The sequence below is a fragment of the Seriola aureovittata genome, chromosome 16, assembly GCF_021018895.1.
Source record: "Seriola aureovittata isolate HTS-2021-v1 ecotype China chromosome 16, ASM2101889v1, whole genome shotgun sequence".
NCBI lineage: Eukaryota > Metazoa > Chordata > Actinopteri > Carangiformes > Carangidae > Seriola > Seriola aureovittata.
Window position 1 is genome coordinate 11,930,980 of NC_079379.1, and position 15,188 is coordinate 11,946,167.

At 40.2% G+C, this 15,188-nt stretch overlaps 1 protein-coding gene and 4 non-coding genes across 6 annotated transcripts in view; all 5 read left to right on the top strand.

Annotated features, from left to right (window-relative positions):
- Positions 1-229: 229 nt before the first annotated feature.
- On the top strand, positions 230-301 carry trnah-gug (transfer RNA histidin (anticodon GUG)). Its single transcript has one exon. It is a non-coding gene; the product is annotated as a tRNA-His (tRNA).
- A 321-nt stretch (positions 302-622) lies between these two features.
- On the top strand, positions 623-694 carry trnah-gug (transfer RNA histidin (anticodon GUG)). The gene has a single exon. It is a non-coding gene; the product is annotated as a tRNA-His (tRNA).
- Positions 695-1,058: 364 nt separating this feature from the next.
- On the top strand, positions 1,059-1,130 carry trnah-gug (transfer RNA histidin (anticodon GUG)). The gene has a single exon. It is a non-coding gene; the product is annotated as a tRNA-His (tRNA).
- Positions 1,131-1,513: 383 nt separating this feature from the next.
- trnah-gug (transfer RNA histidin (anticodon GUG)) lies at positions 1,514-1,585 on the top strand. The gene has a single exon. It is a non-coding gene; the product is annotated as a tRNA-His (tRNA).
- A 1,361-nt stretch (positions 1,586-2,946) lies between these two features.
- Positions 2,947-15,188, top strand: part of ptk2aa (protein tyrosine kinase 2aa) — a 63,594-nt gene continuing 51,352 nt past the window's right edge. The window contains exon 1 of one of the 2 annotated variants that reach the window (XM_056399715.1): positions 2,947-3,152. Coding sequence is in view for 1 of the 2 variants with exons in the window: in XM_056399706.1 (XP_056255681.1) it covers positions 13,258-13,276 (19 nt within the window). In the remaining variant the exon portion in view is untranslated. Of the gene's footprint in view, positions 3,153-13,037; positions 13,277-15,188 lie in introns of those variants that run through there. The other variant, XM_056399706.1, reaches the window with a different exon arrangement.

Here is a 15,188-nt window from a genome sequence, read left to right on the forward strand (position 1 = left end):
TGTAGATCACTGCTATGTGGAAAGACAAAAATAAAAACATGATTTCCATTTTGTCTTGACTTTGTAAATATGGATGTACTTAGTTGGCTAATCACATATGAAATAGTTACCTGGAGAAAGCCTGGGAGAAAAAAGACATTTCTCAGGATAAAATGTAGACATGTGGCTGTGGCTATTGATATAGAGTCCTTAAGCCTTCTTTATGTTTGTTAGTGTGCTGTGTCGGCCAGCCGTGATCGTATAGTGGTTAGTACTCTGCGTTGTGGCCGCAGCAACCCCGGTTCGAATCCGGGTCACGGCATTTTGCTTTTTTCACACTGGTAACGGTTGCAGTTTACTTAGGTTCACACTTTTACTTACTACTGTGTCCTTTAAGAGTGTATATTGGAAAGGAGAAATAAAGCAGAAGTTATCTGTGTGTGTTCAATTAAGAACAATGTAACTATTAGCCTGGCATTACATAGGCTTACTATTGTAATCACATAATAACTATATATAATAAATTGATAATTGTAGGTGCACTCCAGGGATTATTTAATAGATAGCTGCTCAGTAAAAACCAGGGGGTAAGTTGTTCGTTATAGCTGTTGTTCTGCATAACGGGGAACACAGCAGGTGGCCGGCCGTGATCGTATAGTGGTCAGTACTCTGCGTTGTGGCCGCAGCAACCCCGGTTCGAATCCGGGTCACGGCACTCTGTTTTAAAAGAGACAGATAAACAGAGAGAAAGAGAGCAATTTGATGATAGTCACCACCAGCTTGACCTTGATTGACCTTGCTTCAACCACAGATAATCAAGGACGTGTTATCTAAAGGAAACATGCTGGCAGTGTAACGGGTTTGTTCTCTCCCTACATCACTGGTACTGTTATCAAAGAGTTCGACTTCCTCTACGACCTCTCCAACGTTATGCACAGGTCACAAACAAAATGGTTCAATTCTGTAATGCATTCCAAAACTATTATTACCTATATTCATATTACCTAAGTCAAAGTTTTGGAGATAAGAGTCTGATTTGCTGAATTTGTGTCAACGCATCCGCAGTAGGTCACCGGCCAGCCGTGATCGTATAGTGGTTAGTACTCTGCGTTGTGGCCGCAGCAACCCCGGTTCGAATCCGGGTCACGGCAGTTTTTCTTCAGTAGCCTCCGTATTCTCACTCATCATTGTCATTCGGAATTTGAAACTGTGAATCCTATACATGCAAATACAGTTGTCTTACACTCAGTGATCAGACTGTTAGGTGAATTTAACCGAAATTGCAGTCTCACCCCAAATCCTACCCCCATGAATAAATATTTAGGGTTTGGAGAGATGTTGATTCATATGGCCTCTCTGGAGGATATAGTTTGTGCTTCAGCTGAATTTTCGTGCACTACACTAGCAGGTTTCTGATGCTGTGTCCTGCCCAAACTCATGCTGTGCGGAGGTCACAACCAGTAGGATTCCTTTCTAGCTTTTATCACATATTCTATTATGATAATAGTGTAAGCATCTAACGGGTCATCGGCCAGCCGTGATCGTATAGTGGTTAGTACTCTGCGTTGTGGCCGCAGCAACCCCGGTTCGAATCCGGGTCACGGCACTCTGTTTTAAAAGAGAGTCAGCTCAGCAACTGAAAAGTTGAGCATTGGAGTAGTTGCATTCACGGTCAACAGTGTTGGGAGTTAGAGCTTTAAAGTTAAGACCTAGATCATACTGGCTTACATAACTTAAGTTAATTGCTCAACACTTTATTCACCACAGAGTCTGTTGGATCTGATGCAATATTGCATGCCACGGTTGAACGGGAATGGTTAGTGAGCCGAGATCGTATAGTGGTTTCAACTCCCCGTTTTGGCTGCAGCAACATCGGTTCGAACCCGAGTCGCGGCAGCTTGTTGTAAACGGGAGATGAGAATAGTAAATACTCAGCAAACACATAACCCTTAGGAAAAGTTCACTAAAGGTCGGAAAAATTTGCTGTCGGCTGAGTTTTTAAAACCTTTAGCGAACGTTCGCAGAAAAAAACAATGTAAGGCTGCCAGGCACAGATAAATGAAAATCCATACCCTTAGGCAACCTAAATATACTGCGATTTCATATAGTGACCACCAGATGTCGTCTTTGAACTTGTGTACAGAAGGGAGAAACACATACCAGGCGATGTAAACTGTATTCCTTTGCAAGAAAGTACTTGGCAGGAGCATTAATAAATGAGAGTATCTAACTGCAGACTACAGGTGAGGGTATGTTGAGGGATATTTATAATTGATTGGGATTTCACATGAAAATCGTTATGTTGTTAGTCATGCAACCGGCCAACATACAGTCAAATACCAGGGGGCCTCCGAAGCCCCTGGTTTACTCCATATCAATTTTGGCGTTGATTACAAAACTTAAGGAATTTAAAGTACATTATCAGCCAAAATGGCTTCTTTGTAATGATCCAGTCTTGTGCTAGAAAAGTTTCACCTTAGTTACTTTAGTTTATATCGCGTTTATATTCCCAGGTAAATTTTGTTTCATCAAATTGCTTCCAAATAATTGTCCCACAATTATAATAATAACGATAATAATAATAATAATAATAATAATAATAATAATAAAATGTGTAAAGTAAAATGTTGAACGCACGACTTTCAATTGCAGTACTTATGTTATGTGTATTTCTTCTAGGTGTTTGTTTACTTAAGACAGAATGCTATGAAGAGATTCTTTTTTTTTACTATTGTATAATAACATAAGAATCACATATAAAGTATCTACACATCCATTCATTCATGGGTTGCCTGCAGCAAGGATTTCCTCACAGGGAGTAGTTTGACCGTCTCCCCCTTTCTCCCCCGCCCCCTCTCTCCCTCTCTCTCCCTCTCTCTCTCTCTCTCTCTCTCTCTCTCTCTCTCCCTCCCTCCCTCCCTCCCTCCCTCTGTGTGTGTGTGTGTCGCTCCCTGCAGCAGCCATATTGGAATGCTGGATGTGGAGGGGAAGCAGGAACAGGCGACGAGAGGGAGAGAGGGAGACGGGGGGAGATAGACGGGAGTGAAAAAACACTATCTGTAACTACTGCCAGCTCTACGGCTGAAATAACGGATTATTTACCGACTGTTAACAGCTTCTCCTGCCGGTAAAGTCAGCACAAACCTCTCGGACGTCCCCTGGAACAAGTCAACGTGAGTGATGTTTGTGTTTTGGGGATTATTTCAAGAGCTAAAAGAAATTATGGGATGCGTTCGGTTTAACGTTCGTCCTGGCTGGCGTTAGCTGTTTCCTCTCTCAAATATTTGAACTAATTTGTTATTTAGTCACTTCACTTCAGCCGGGAAATAACTGATAAGTTAGCTTAGCTTTACAGCACCGTAACTAGGTCGTAGTTTTCCTTTGGGTAACTTGGAATAGTTGAAAAGAGGAGAGTCCTACTGCCACCAAACTCGTCGCCACAGTCACATGGAGTGAAAGTGGACTAACGTTAACTCTAACCTACGGTAGATGAATCCACCGGATTAACCTACATTTTGCTCCAAAATCTTTACCTGAAGTGTTTGTTAGTTCCATGTCTCACGCACTGAAGACTCTGTGACCACCTGAACTTACTGAACTCTTACTTTCTGTCTTAATGGGCCAGTTATGTTTTATATTCTCATTTCATTTGGATGTGATGGCTAAACCAAAGTAATTGACCCCGTTACGTAGCATTATGTACTTCATGACTGTGTTAATTAGTTTGGTTTATAATGTGATGTTTCTAATCTCTATAATAGGTTTGTAAAGATCATCAGGTGCGTATTAGTCCTGCAGAAGTGAACATCCACACATTTTATCTTGCAAATTAGACCTGAATGAACAATTAATGTAATAATTGATTAGCCAATCAGCAACTTATCAACTTTAAGCAACTATCATTGATCAACTATTACGGTATTTATTTTAGTTGTTTATTCAAGCAAAAGTACCACGTATTTGCTTTTGCTTTAGTATTTGATTAATAATTGAATATTTTTGGGTTGGACTGTTGCTCAGACAACACAAACGTTTTGCCTGAATCTCTTATTGTAAACAAAAAGCACATATCAAGATAAGTAGACACTCAGAGGTTCAATGTGGTTGTCACTGAGCCCTCCCAGACACAGGGTGCTCTGTGTTCTGCATTTGCCCAACTGTGTAAGGGGCTGTGGTGCTGAGCCTGCTTTGCCTCTACTTCATATTCCAGATGCAAGAAAATGCTAATGAATTGCAGTATCCTGAGGGCACTGAGGCTTCAGACCTAGAGTATACTAATAGGAGTGCCGTTATGCACATTTATTTACAGTTCTGTGAACAAGCTAAACCTAAAGCAGTATGCTGATGTGATATGATTTTTAAATGCAATGTTTCTTTAAGGCCATTGTTTGAATTTTAGCTACACCTGTGTGTCTTGATTGGGGTATCCTAAATTTAGGGTTAGGGTTGGTTTTAATTTAACACAAGATAATGTAAGATACTTTATTTATGAACCCCTTAAAACAACACAGACTGACAAACCAGTAAGTACTGACAAAAAATAGAATAGACTAAGAATTCTCTGATACATAATACATGCATAGTACATTAGATGTGTAAATATTGCCCATCTTGTAAAATCGCATGTAAGAATAAATAGACGTTATAAAAAAAAGAAGTATGTCGTCACACTTCTTTTTGGTTCTTTTTCAGTAACCACCAAAGTGGTGGTGTAACAATAAAACTATGGTTGTCTGAATAATAGCTATTCTGGTGAGAAGAAAGTCTTTGCCAGGATGATGTCCTGCAGACACTTCTTCCCTCCCTACAACAAGCCAGAATTGTAATGTTTGCTCTATAGCTTGCTCATTTGAAACACATACCTTCAAACGCTCTCAGCTGTAAAGCTGAATTTTTTCACCTATTAATTTAAATGTAATAAACACTGTTTCTGAATTAGCAAACCATCAAACAAGCCATCCCACTGCTAATTAGCTTACCCACTCGACATGCTTCTATTTTGTTCCACTGCGGCTGCATTGATTCAGCTCACTTAGCGTGACCAAGTGCGAGGAGTGGTCTTTGACTGTGTGGGCAGAGATCACTTTCTGTGGATATTCTGGCAATTTATACAAATGATAAAACAACCTTCAAGTGTGAAGACGAAGATGGTCTGATTTGATTACATTGCACCTCATCCCATCATGTGTATTTCAACCATTTAGTGATGTAAAGCCTACTACTAATAATTTGGCATCATAAATGAATGCAGTGTAATCCATTATCTCAAGTAGAAACATATTAAGTGTGTGTGTGTGTGTGAATAACAAGTGGAAAACTATGTTGTTTTGCTTCAATTTCTGATCACATGGCTCTGAGAAATTCCTTTATATTGATCCTCTGCTTTAGTTTTTAGTGTTTCTTTTATTACTGTAGAAATGTTAATTTAGTAGGCTTTAGTGGTAGTTGATAGTAAGGTGGTAGGAGGAAACGAATACACTCTGCAGAGAGTAAATAGCTACACCTTTCTGACTCGACTCTTACTGTGGCTGGTCTACAGCAGGCTAATACAGGCGTGGTGTGTGTGTGCGCGTGTGTGTGTAAATTGCAGAGCAGTGCAGGAGGCCTGTATTTATAGAAACACTTGACTACACTCAGAGATCTTGCAGAAGCAGTCCACTACATGGCATAGAGCGCCACTGTTTGTATTCTACTTCCTCTTTTTCATTGTTGCAAGGTTGTCCTCTGTTTTGGTCTATTTATGATATTTCTTTATATTTCTATTCTGTGCAGTTATGTGCCATGTACTATTCTCAAGTTTTTCACATCTATTCTAGATAGACAGGCAGACAGAGACGGAGAGAAACTGTAGAGAGAGACAAGAGGGTAACAAAGCCAGCAGTCTAGTGTCAGTAGATTGCAGTACGCGGTGTGACTCATAATGACTCTAACTAGTGATAGCAAACGATGCAGACACATACTGTGTGTGTTGAGGTATGTAGAGGTCCTGAATAAGAGTATGTGTGTCCTTAATATGTTTGTGTCATGAGGAATTCATGATACCAAATGAAGTAATTTGTCTGGGGGGAAAAGAACAACTTTGTACCAGTTTCTTTCCAGTATGAGCATTTTTGAAATAAGTTGCTTGCTGTTTTCCTAGCAAACACAGTGGCAGTTTTTTCCCCAGTGATTGGCCACATCGTACCTACTGTGTAAATACATGCAGCTGTGAGGAGGTCTAAGCTGTTTTCTCACGTCCTGCACGAATGTATGAATGCTATTTGCAAACTCACCTCAGGAAGGAAAATAACATGAATGAACAGTCGAACCGGGCAACTGGGGTTCTTTGTTCTGCACCAACAACTTCACTCAGAATATGACTAACAGTGTGTGTGCGTGTGTGTGCGTGTGTGTGCATGTGTGTGCATGTGTGTGCGGGTGTGCGCGTGTGTGCGTGTGTGTGTGTGTGTGTGTGTGTGGTCATGCAAGTACTGGCGTATATATGATCATATGTGTCCTGACTCTATAAATTTAGCTTCTTTCTTCTGTGGAGCTTATTCCCGCGCATCCTCCTGCATGTGGTTTCAGCTGTGGAGGAAAAAGAGTGTGTGTTTGTGTGTGTGTGCTTGCACGTGCGTGTGTACAGACTGGAGGCTGAACGAAGGTCCATTCCCTTTGCTTCTGGATTGGTTCAGGAAGTAGCCCCCACACCCTTCCATGCAGACACACACAAACACACACACACACATACAGAAAGACAGACATACGCACACACAGTCACAGAGCACTTACTGTACATCCTAAAACATGCTGCGTCCCCCAGGAGCTGAAAGGAAAACGCCTTCTTCCTCTCAGCAGCAGCAGCAGCACTACTCAGGCCTCTCTAAGTGTGTGTGTGTGTGTGTGTGTGTGTGTGTGTGTGTGTGCGTGTGTGTGTGCGCACACAAGTTTGTACATGCTTGTTTGTGTGTTGCTGTACTGTGATAATGACTGTTTACCCAAGATAACTTGAATAAACATCGTCTTGATTTTGTCTGTTGAAAATATCTTTGTACTCCTTAAAAGTTGGGTTAGCGGCTTCATTGTGTGCGTGTTCTTGTGGTTGCATTTGTGTATTTGTTAATTGAGGTGGAATTTTACTAAGACAGTAATGCCTGGATGGTGGACACCTGCCATCTGCAGTAGCCTGAGTGTATGTTTGTATATATATTTGTTGCCTCAACAGGAGTGTGTGGCCGATCCATGTTTTTTTACTGGGTGTTTTAGTGGTCTGTAGTGTAATACTGATACTGGTAGTATTTAGAAAATAGTGACATAAGAGTATATCAGCTATCAAACTCCCCACTGTGGGATTTTCCACAGCATTCTGAAAGGAATTCACTAAATTGTTGTACATACATGGGCCAGGCGTTTTGGAGATGACATTTCTGCAGAATAATGCACTGTACTGGAATTTGTATTGGACCCATAAACCAGATTGGTGCATCCTGTTTCTTTTTTATGACCTGAAACTATAGAACTTATGTATTGTTTGAATCCCCAATACAGTGATAGTGTGTATGAGTGTTGTAGTTTAATTTATTGCAATCTGTATACCACTCTGTTCAAGCAGGTGGCAATGTACTTTACAGTATTGCATTTCCCCTGCGGTCAAAGTTATATAATGTCTGCACAATGGAAGTCAGTACCATCGCAGGTTTCCTGAGCTTGGCTTACTACAGTTGTTTCAGCATGTGTATGTGTAGATGGACCAGTGTGCAGTGTAGTGTGCTTTCTGTGTGTACTGAAATTTGCTACAATGGCAGGAAATGACATCATAGTTAATGACATGTCACTCCTTGGGGCATGTACACACAAGGACACGCACTTACACACACACACACACACACACACATGCATGCATGCATTTAGTGCAAACTACCTTCAGTCATGCAGGTCACTGGTGCAGCATGTCAGCTGGTGATGAATGGAACTGGAACACAGTGATTCCCTCTGGTGTATAAGTGTGTGTGTGTGTGTGTGTGTGTGTGTGTGTGTGTGTGTGTGTGTGTGTGTGCACTCGTGCGCATGCATGCTTAAGACTGACTTCTTGGCTCAACCAAAATGACTCTACAAACTAATGAGTGTTCTCTTGTCCCTTCATTTAACTCTGAGCAAAGCAGTGGCTGAACTGCAAGAAAACAATTGCAACCACAGATATTGTAAATAAGTTACCCCTCACCCTCTGTGTGTGTGTGTGTGTTTGTGTGTGTGTGTGTGTGTGTGTGTGTGTGTGTGTGTGTGTGTGTGTGTGTGTGTGTGTGTGTCTGGAGTTTGAGCGGACAGTCAGTGTAATTACATTGCAGTGAGTCAGAGAGGGAGAGAGAGAAAGAAGTAATTGTTCGACTGTGTCATATAGACACAGAGAGAAAAGAGGTGGGAGGAGGAGAACGCGGGATGGAGAAAAGAAAAAACAGAAATAGAGAGATGAGGGATGAAGATGGAGAGATTGAAGTGAGAAATGGTCCTGAGATGTACTATAGCTCTAGATTTATCAACTGATGAAAACATTATCTTTGTACCTGTGAAAATGTGTCATTACATGAATATCAAGCTATCTTCTTTTAGCTTCATTGACAGGATGTGTAATTTTCACAGTGGCTGTTGTACAGCAAAAACCTTTGTTGGTAGGTTACTTTTGCCCCCTATTGTGTGTGTCTATTTGTTCAGCTGTCCACTAGTTATGATATCTCAGGATATGTCTCAGACACCAAATGCACTTTGTTCAACCAATAAAGCTCTATGGATTGGAGTAATTGGTGTTACTGGAGTTAAAGGAATAGTTCAACATCTTGGGAAATATACTTAATTCCTTCCTTGTGGAGAGTTAGATAAGAAGAATGGTTCCACTGTATATCTGTATGGTCAACATGAAACTATCACAAGAAGCTGATTAGCCTAGCTTAGCATAAAGACTGGAAACAGAAAAAAAACATACTTTTAACCCCCGGTAAATTATATCCCAGACTACTTTTGGAGTCTTTGCTGGTTCACTGGCAATTCGTCCTTTTTATATGCTTGGTTGGTGTACGGATTATACAAATGAGCTGAAATGTGATAAATAATGAGATGAGATGAGATGAGATGTAGATCTCAGTTTCAAGATTGAATGTCAGACATTAGCTGCCAGTTTGAACAGAACTCTCATTTTGAAAATTTGTACTGTTATTCAAAAACATTACAATGATTAGCTTGATTTTGCCCCTGCCAATTTTTAAACTCTCTAAGTTCTGAGTTCTTGTGCCATAAATTTGTTTTACATGAAACCATATGTACATCTGGCAAACTGATACTAATGGATCCAATCAACCTTTATTCTTAAACACTGATCAAAATCCAATCAGTGGTGTCTGATATGATGTGTGACAGCACATAAATGTATCCACACATACTCTCCATAATGTACAAGGACCGGTTCCCAAAGCTTTATAACTTTAAACAACAATACAGGACATTTGCTTTTGTATTAAAATAATTCATCTTCTTTTGCTTCCACTGGGAAGGTCATATGGGCAGTTACACAACAGCATCCCTAAAGCTGACAGAGCCTGACAATCAAAACAGAGACGGCAGGCAAGCATCACTATTATTTAAACTTGAAGATTTTTGTTATGTTAAGTGATCCCCTATGAACCCTTACACAGATTTGGAGAGTTTGAGTTTTGCAATAGATTTTAGCAGAGAATCTCAAAATCAAAGTCAAAATGTCACATATCGTGTGAGGGCTTAAGATTTGCTCAGTCACAATTAAACATTTTTCCTCTGACATTGCAGCTCAGTCATTAGACCCATGGACTGTTAATATAAAAGAAAATAGCTAGCTATCATTGGTTGTGACTCATTTCCAGAGTAATAGTGGACAAAGTTCTTCCATAAGTTACACAAGACAGGTACTTTACACAGAGAGAGAGAGAGAGAGAAAGAGAGAGAGAGAGAGAGAGAGAGAGAGAGAGAGAGACCGAGGCAGACATCGGTGTCAGCTTGGCCAATCATATGACCTCATCCCTTGTCATGTACACCCACAGACACACAACCACTATGCACCGACAAAAAAACGCAGTCATAATAGATCACAGGGATCACACACACACACACACACACACACACACACACACACACACACCCACACACAGATCAGCAGTGAAACACCTGGATACAACCCATAGGTATGACATCATGCGCACATACTCACAGACTGGTGTGTTAGCATAAACTAGTGTTGCTGAGGTCAGATGTGGGTATAATGCCATAGTGTTTGTCTGTCTGTGTGTCAATGTATAGTGTCTGTGTGTGTTTAGTCACCAGCAGGCACACTCCTGTAACAAAAGTTCATTGAAGAATAGTCTGGAGGCTGTCGGTCTGTCTTCCTCTCTCTCTCTTTGTCTGTTTGATGTGTTTTTTAATGTGTTTCCAAACTAAATATTGGATACAGTTACTGCAAACACCAGAAAACAACATGATGAAAGACATTTCAGAAATCTGATCCTCGTGTTTTTTTCTTCCTTTTTGGCTGCATTTTTAAATTAGAGCATCAAAGAGAAGAAGAGCAGGTTACATACAAAGTTTTGGCAAAACTGTAAATGTATTTGGTGGATTTGTTAAATCTATTATTTACACATTAGTTTAGTTTCCCAAAGTGTGACATATGTATTGAAAAGGAGGTTATTGTGCCATTTTTAAAATATTTTTCGAAATGTTTTGGATGCTCAGGTGAAGTAGACAATCATTTTAACACAGGCAGACTGTGTGGTAAATATACATAATAAAAAACCCTGCAGACTGACAGCAGCAGGGTGGTTTAGTCCGAGACTAAGTCACACATCACATCAAAATGCATTACCACCAGAGGGCGATGTTAACAGTGCAACTCATCAAGCAGGGATTCACAGAGTGAGAGAGATAGAGCAGCAGAGCTTAGATCCGCCTTTCTAAATGAAAGACAGAGTATGTGATGTGATGTGCGTGTGCATGTATGTTTGTGTGTATGTATGTGTGTGTGTGTGTGTGTGTGACATCTTGGCCTACTAATCCAGTGGCCCATTAATCTGCTTTACTCCTGAGCAACTCTTGTCTTTTCTGTCTGATTGTTTGCTTGTGTGTAAGCATTTGCGCCATTGTGTGTGTGTGTGTGTGTGTGTGTGTGTGTGTGTGTGTGTGTGTGTGTGTGTGTGTGTGTGTGTGTGTGTGTGTGTGTTGTGTGTGTGTGTGTGTGTGTGTGTGTGTGTGTGTGTGTGTAAGAGAGACGCCCAAAGAAAACGAGATAGAGAATGATATTCTCTTAGCGATGGTTAATTCACAGTGTCCAGTCCAACCAATATACTGTAACAGACTGAATGTTGTAACTAAAATCCATGAGTTTAAAGTTCATTTGGATAGTTAAGATTCATAAGTCATAGAAGTTTGTTTCCTCAAATGCTGACCGGGTCTCATGTGATTCTGTGTAATTTGGTTTATGTTTATTAGATAGTAGTTGTTTATCTCAACAACTACCGAAAGGATTGCCAAAATATTTTGTACAGATATTTATGTTCCCCAGAGGATGAATCCTGCAGACTTTGGTGTTACCCTGACTTTTATCATGAGGTTATCATTTCTGGTTTGAGTGAAATGTCTCAACTACTGTTGGATGGATTGCCATGAAATACTACTCACATGTTCATGGTTTGGAGACCATGAATCCTTTTGTTTTTGATAAGCATCTTTTCAATGGATTGGCACATATAACAACTTTGGCAATCCCTTGACCTTTCCTCTAGCGCCACCATGAGATTCATATTTGTGGCTTGAGTGAAATGGCTCAACAACTGGATTGCGAGGATTTTTGGTACACAAATTCATGTGCCCTCATGAGGAATTGTCATAACTTTAGAACAGCCTCAACTAGACTAGCACCCCCAGCAGGTCAAAATTTTAATTTCTCCAATACTTTGTTTTGTGACCAAATAACAACAAAACTAATGACATTGCCATCACCTTCTGCTCTACCTGGTGCGTAGTGTTGATTAGCTAATGCTAGCATGCCAACATGCTTAACTAAGATGTTGAGCATGCTAAACATAAGCATTTTAGAATTTAGTGCCAAACCCCGCTGTGCCTAATTACAATCTTGCACAACAGCTAGCATGGCAAACCTTTAGTCTCTTCAAACATAATTTTCCTTTAACTTATATTCAGTAGCTGTCAGTTTTTTTTTTTTACCATCATGTCCCACTTAATAATTAAGTAATCAGTTGTCATGACTTGAGCCCATAGGGTGAGTAAACAACTCTGTCTTAAATCAAGTCAATGTGAAAAATTATCCTCTATAATACATCATAATTGTATTAAATGTTCACCCCTCACAAAACAAAGTCATTGAAACAACTGACTGTTTTCCCCCGTGTCCCCCCATTACCTATCATTTCTTTGATTTGTTCTGAAGATAGATGATTTCTGGGGAACAGTGATGAGTTGAGAACACTGCATTATGACTAATTGAGTAGCTCCTCAGGGGTTCATTTGTGTGAAAGAGGCAGAATAGCCAAAGGCAACACAGCTCACACCCACATAATTTAAATAACCCATACTCTTCTCCCCCTCTTGTTATGTCATTCTCCTCTCCATCTTTTATTTCCTCCTCACTTTGTTCTGTATTGGCCCATTGCCTTCTCTCTTTTTACTCGTCTTTTCCTCTGTCTTCCTCACTTCTCTTCTTGCAATTGTTGCATCATTTCTTTCCATATCTTATCATGTCTTTCCCTCCTCATTTGCTTTGCTTTCTGTCTCTTGTACATCTGGCTCTGTCTCTCCCCCTCCATCCCTCTCCAGGGAGACAAAGACCCCCCCCCCCACACACACACACACACAAACACACCCTTCCCACCTCCTTCCTCCTTTTCTGTCTTTTGCCTCCCTCCCCCCTTTCACGGTCATAGGCTAACGCTCCTCTCTCTCTCTCTCTCTCTCCCTCCTTTCCCTCTTCCCTTTACTCTACTCCCACTCATCCTGCTGTGTATCTGTGTGTCAGTGTAGTACAAGCAGTAGTTTTAGTAGTAGTAGTAGAAGAAGAAGGAGGAGGAGGAGGAGGCTGGATTGTAAGCTTATCATCATTACTGACTACGTTAGCTGACTAGTACATCACAAAGCTAGACCATAGAAGCCCAGGATTTTGGCTTTTCCCAATTTAGCTGTCTGTCAGGAGGAGATTACATTTTCCTCTTCTCTTCTGTTCTGTTCTCTTCTGTTCTCTTCTCTTCTCTTCTCTTCTCTTTGGGACTTTAAATGGAAGGACTATACCATGGTAAGGATTTAATCGGTAGTATGTGAGTGTGGGTGGTTGCATGTGTTTGTTGTTATGTGTACCATGTTATGTGTGCACATATCTTTATGCATTTGTTTTTATGAGTTTGTTTATAATATGTCCGTATTTGTATAATTTCCAAACTTGAAATGTGAACTTGTGTTTGTACAATTTACTGTCAATAACTGCAGTTTTGCAGTTGTGATGATGAGGAGATGGAGGAGGGTTGCAAAACTGAAAATACACTCACCTGCAAATATGAGAAATTTGTTGTTTTGTATCATTGTAAATTGAACATAAATGATTTTTGACTGTTGATCTCAGGAGGCAAGAATTTTGAGTTCGTTTCTGGCGGCCCTAAATTCCAGCATTTATCTGAGCATTTGATGCTCTACTACCTCTGTTATGGTGAAGGAGCTGTGTGTATAAGAAGAAAGATGTAAGTGTTGGGTTATCTGTATGTAGGAGGCTTCAACTTCAAGTGTGCATGTGCAGTGATGATGGGGGTTAGCGCTGCCTGTGTGTACTTATGTGTGTAATTTTGTGTGTGTAAGTGTGTGTGGGGGAGGCAGTATGTGTGAGAGAGAGATGATGTGTGTCAAATTAGTAGGTTGTGTTTGAATGCAAGCGCGCATCTTTATGTACAGTGTTTCCGATGTGGCTTCGTGTGAAGGTGTTGGTGTGTATTTTTGTGTGCTCTGGGTACATTTGTGCATGTGTATATATGTGTGTGTTGTTTGTAATTGTAAGCATGAAGTAACAATCCCCCTGCAGCGTTTTGTTTCTAGGTTAGATCATTTATATTTCATTGTGTTTTAATATTTCGATCTTGGTTTATAATTGATGGAGATATGATATACAAGAGGCAGAGCTTGCAGCTTCCCTCCTACACACACACACACAACACACACACACACACACACACACACACACACACACACACACTCGAGACTGCACCTATACCTGCCTTACATTCAAGCAATTTACTGTAGCTGACACTCCCTCAGATATGATATTGATCCTGTGATTGGCAGAAGGTTATAAGCCACAGATAAAAGTGCATCTATAAAAAGTAAGTTCAAGTCAAGTTTATTTTATTTATATACCCTAAAATTACAAATTTGTCTCAGAGGGTTTTACTATCTGTCAATCCTAAGAGCCTCGATCCAGATAAGGATCCATTCCACAAAAGTAAATAAGATTAAATAAATGTACTTCAACATGTAAAGGTTTGGAATTGTTTGTGTTGTTATCCATTTTTAGCATAGTTAAATATACATCTTATGATGCATTAGCATAGCCTGGTACTACTCAACAACCAGTAAGGGTCTGCCTTCATTGGCCAATGAGAATTGAATTAATTGATTCATTTTTAGCCATGTAAACCTGTCCCCCAGTGTTTGCTCTCATACAAAATCAAAGAAGCATTCAATATTTAATAATACGTTTGATTTTCTTCTTACTCAAAAAAACATTTTCAGTGGTTAAGCAAGTGTAAATGTATGCTTTAACCCACAGCAGTAACTGCACGCTAATTTGGTGTTGGTAATGTCAGATGTGTTTTGATCTATTTAAAAAACAGAGACTGGCACCTTCGCGGAAAAAAAAAAAAAATTTAGAGCTTAAGCTATCTCACCCATTAATTCATCCTCAATCTGTTGTGTTGAATTATACATAGCGTATCTGGTCTGATTGTGATACCTAAACATGCGTGCTGCCCCAGTAAGCCAGTTAGCTTTATCACTGCACCTGAACTATACACACTTTAGTGGATGTGTGTGTCACAGTGTGTGCGCTTTTGCAGATAAATGTGTATGATCAGTCATGCGTTTACGTGACCTTATTATGTTGCATGCATGCAGGACTTATCTGGAATATGCATCGTGTGTGTGTGTGTGTGTGTGTGTGTGTG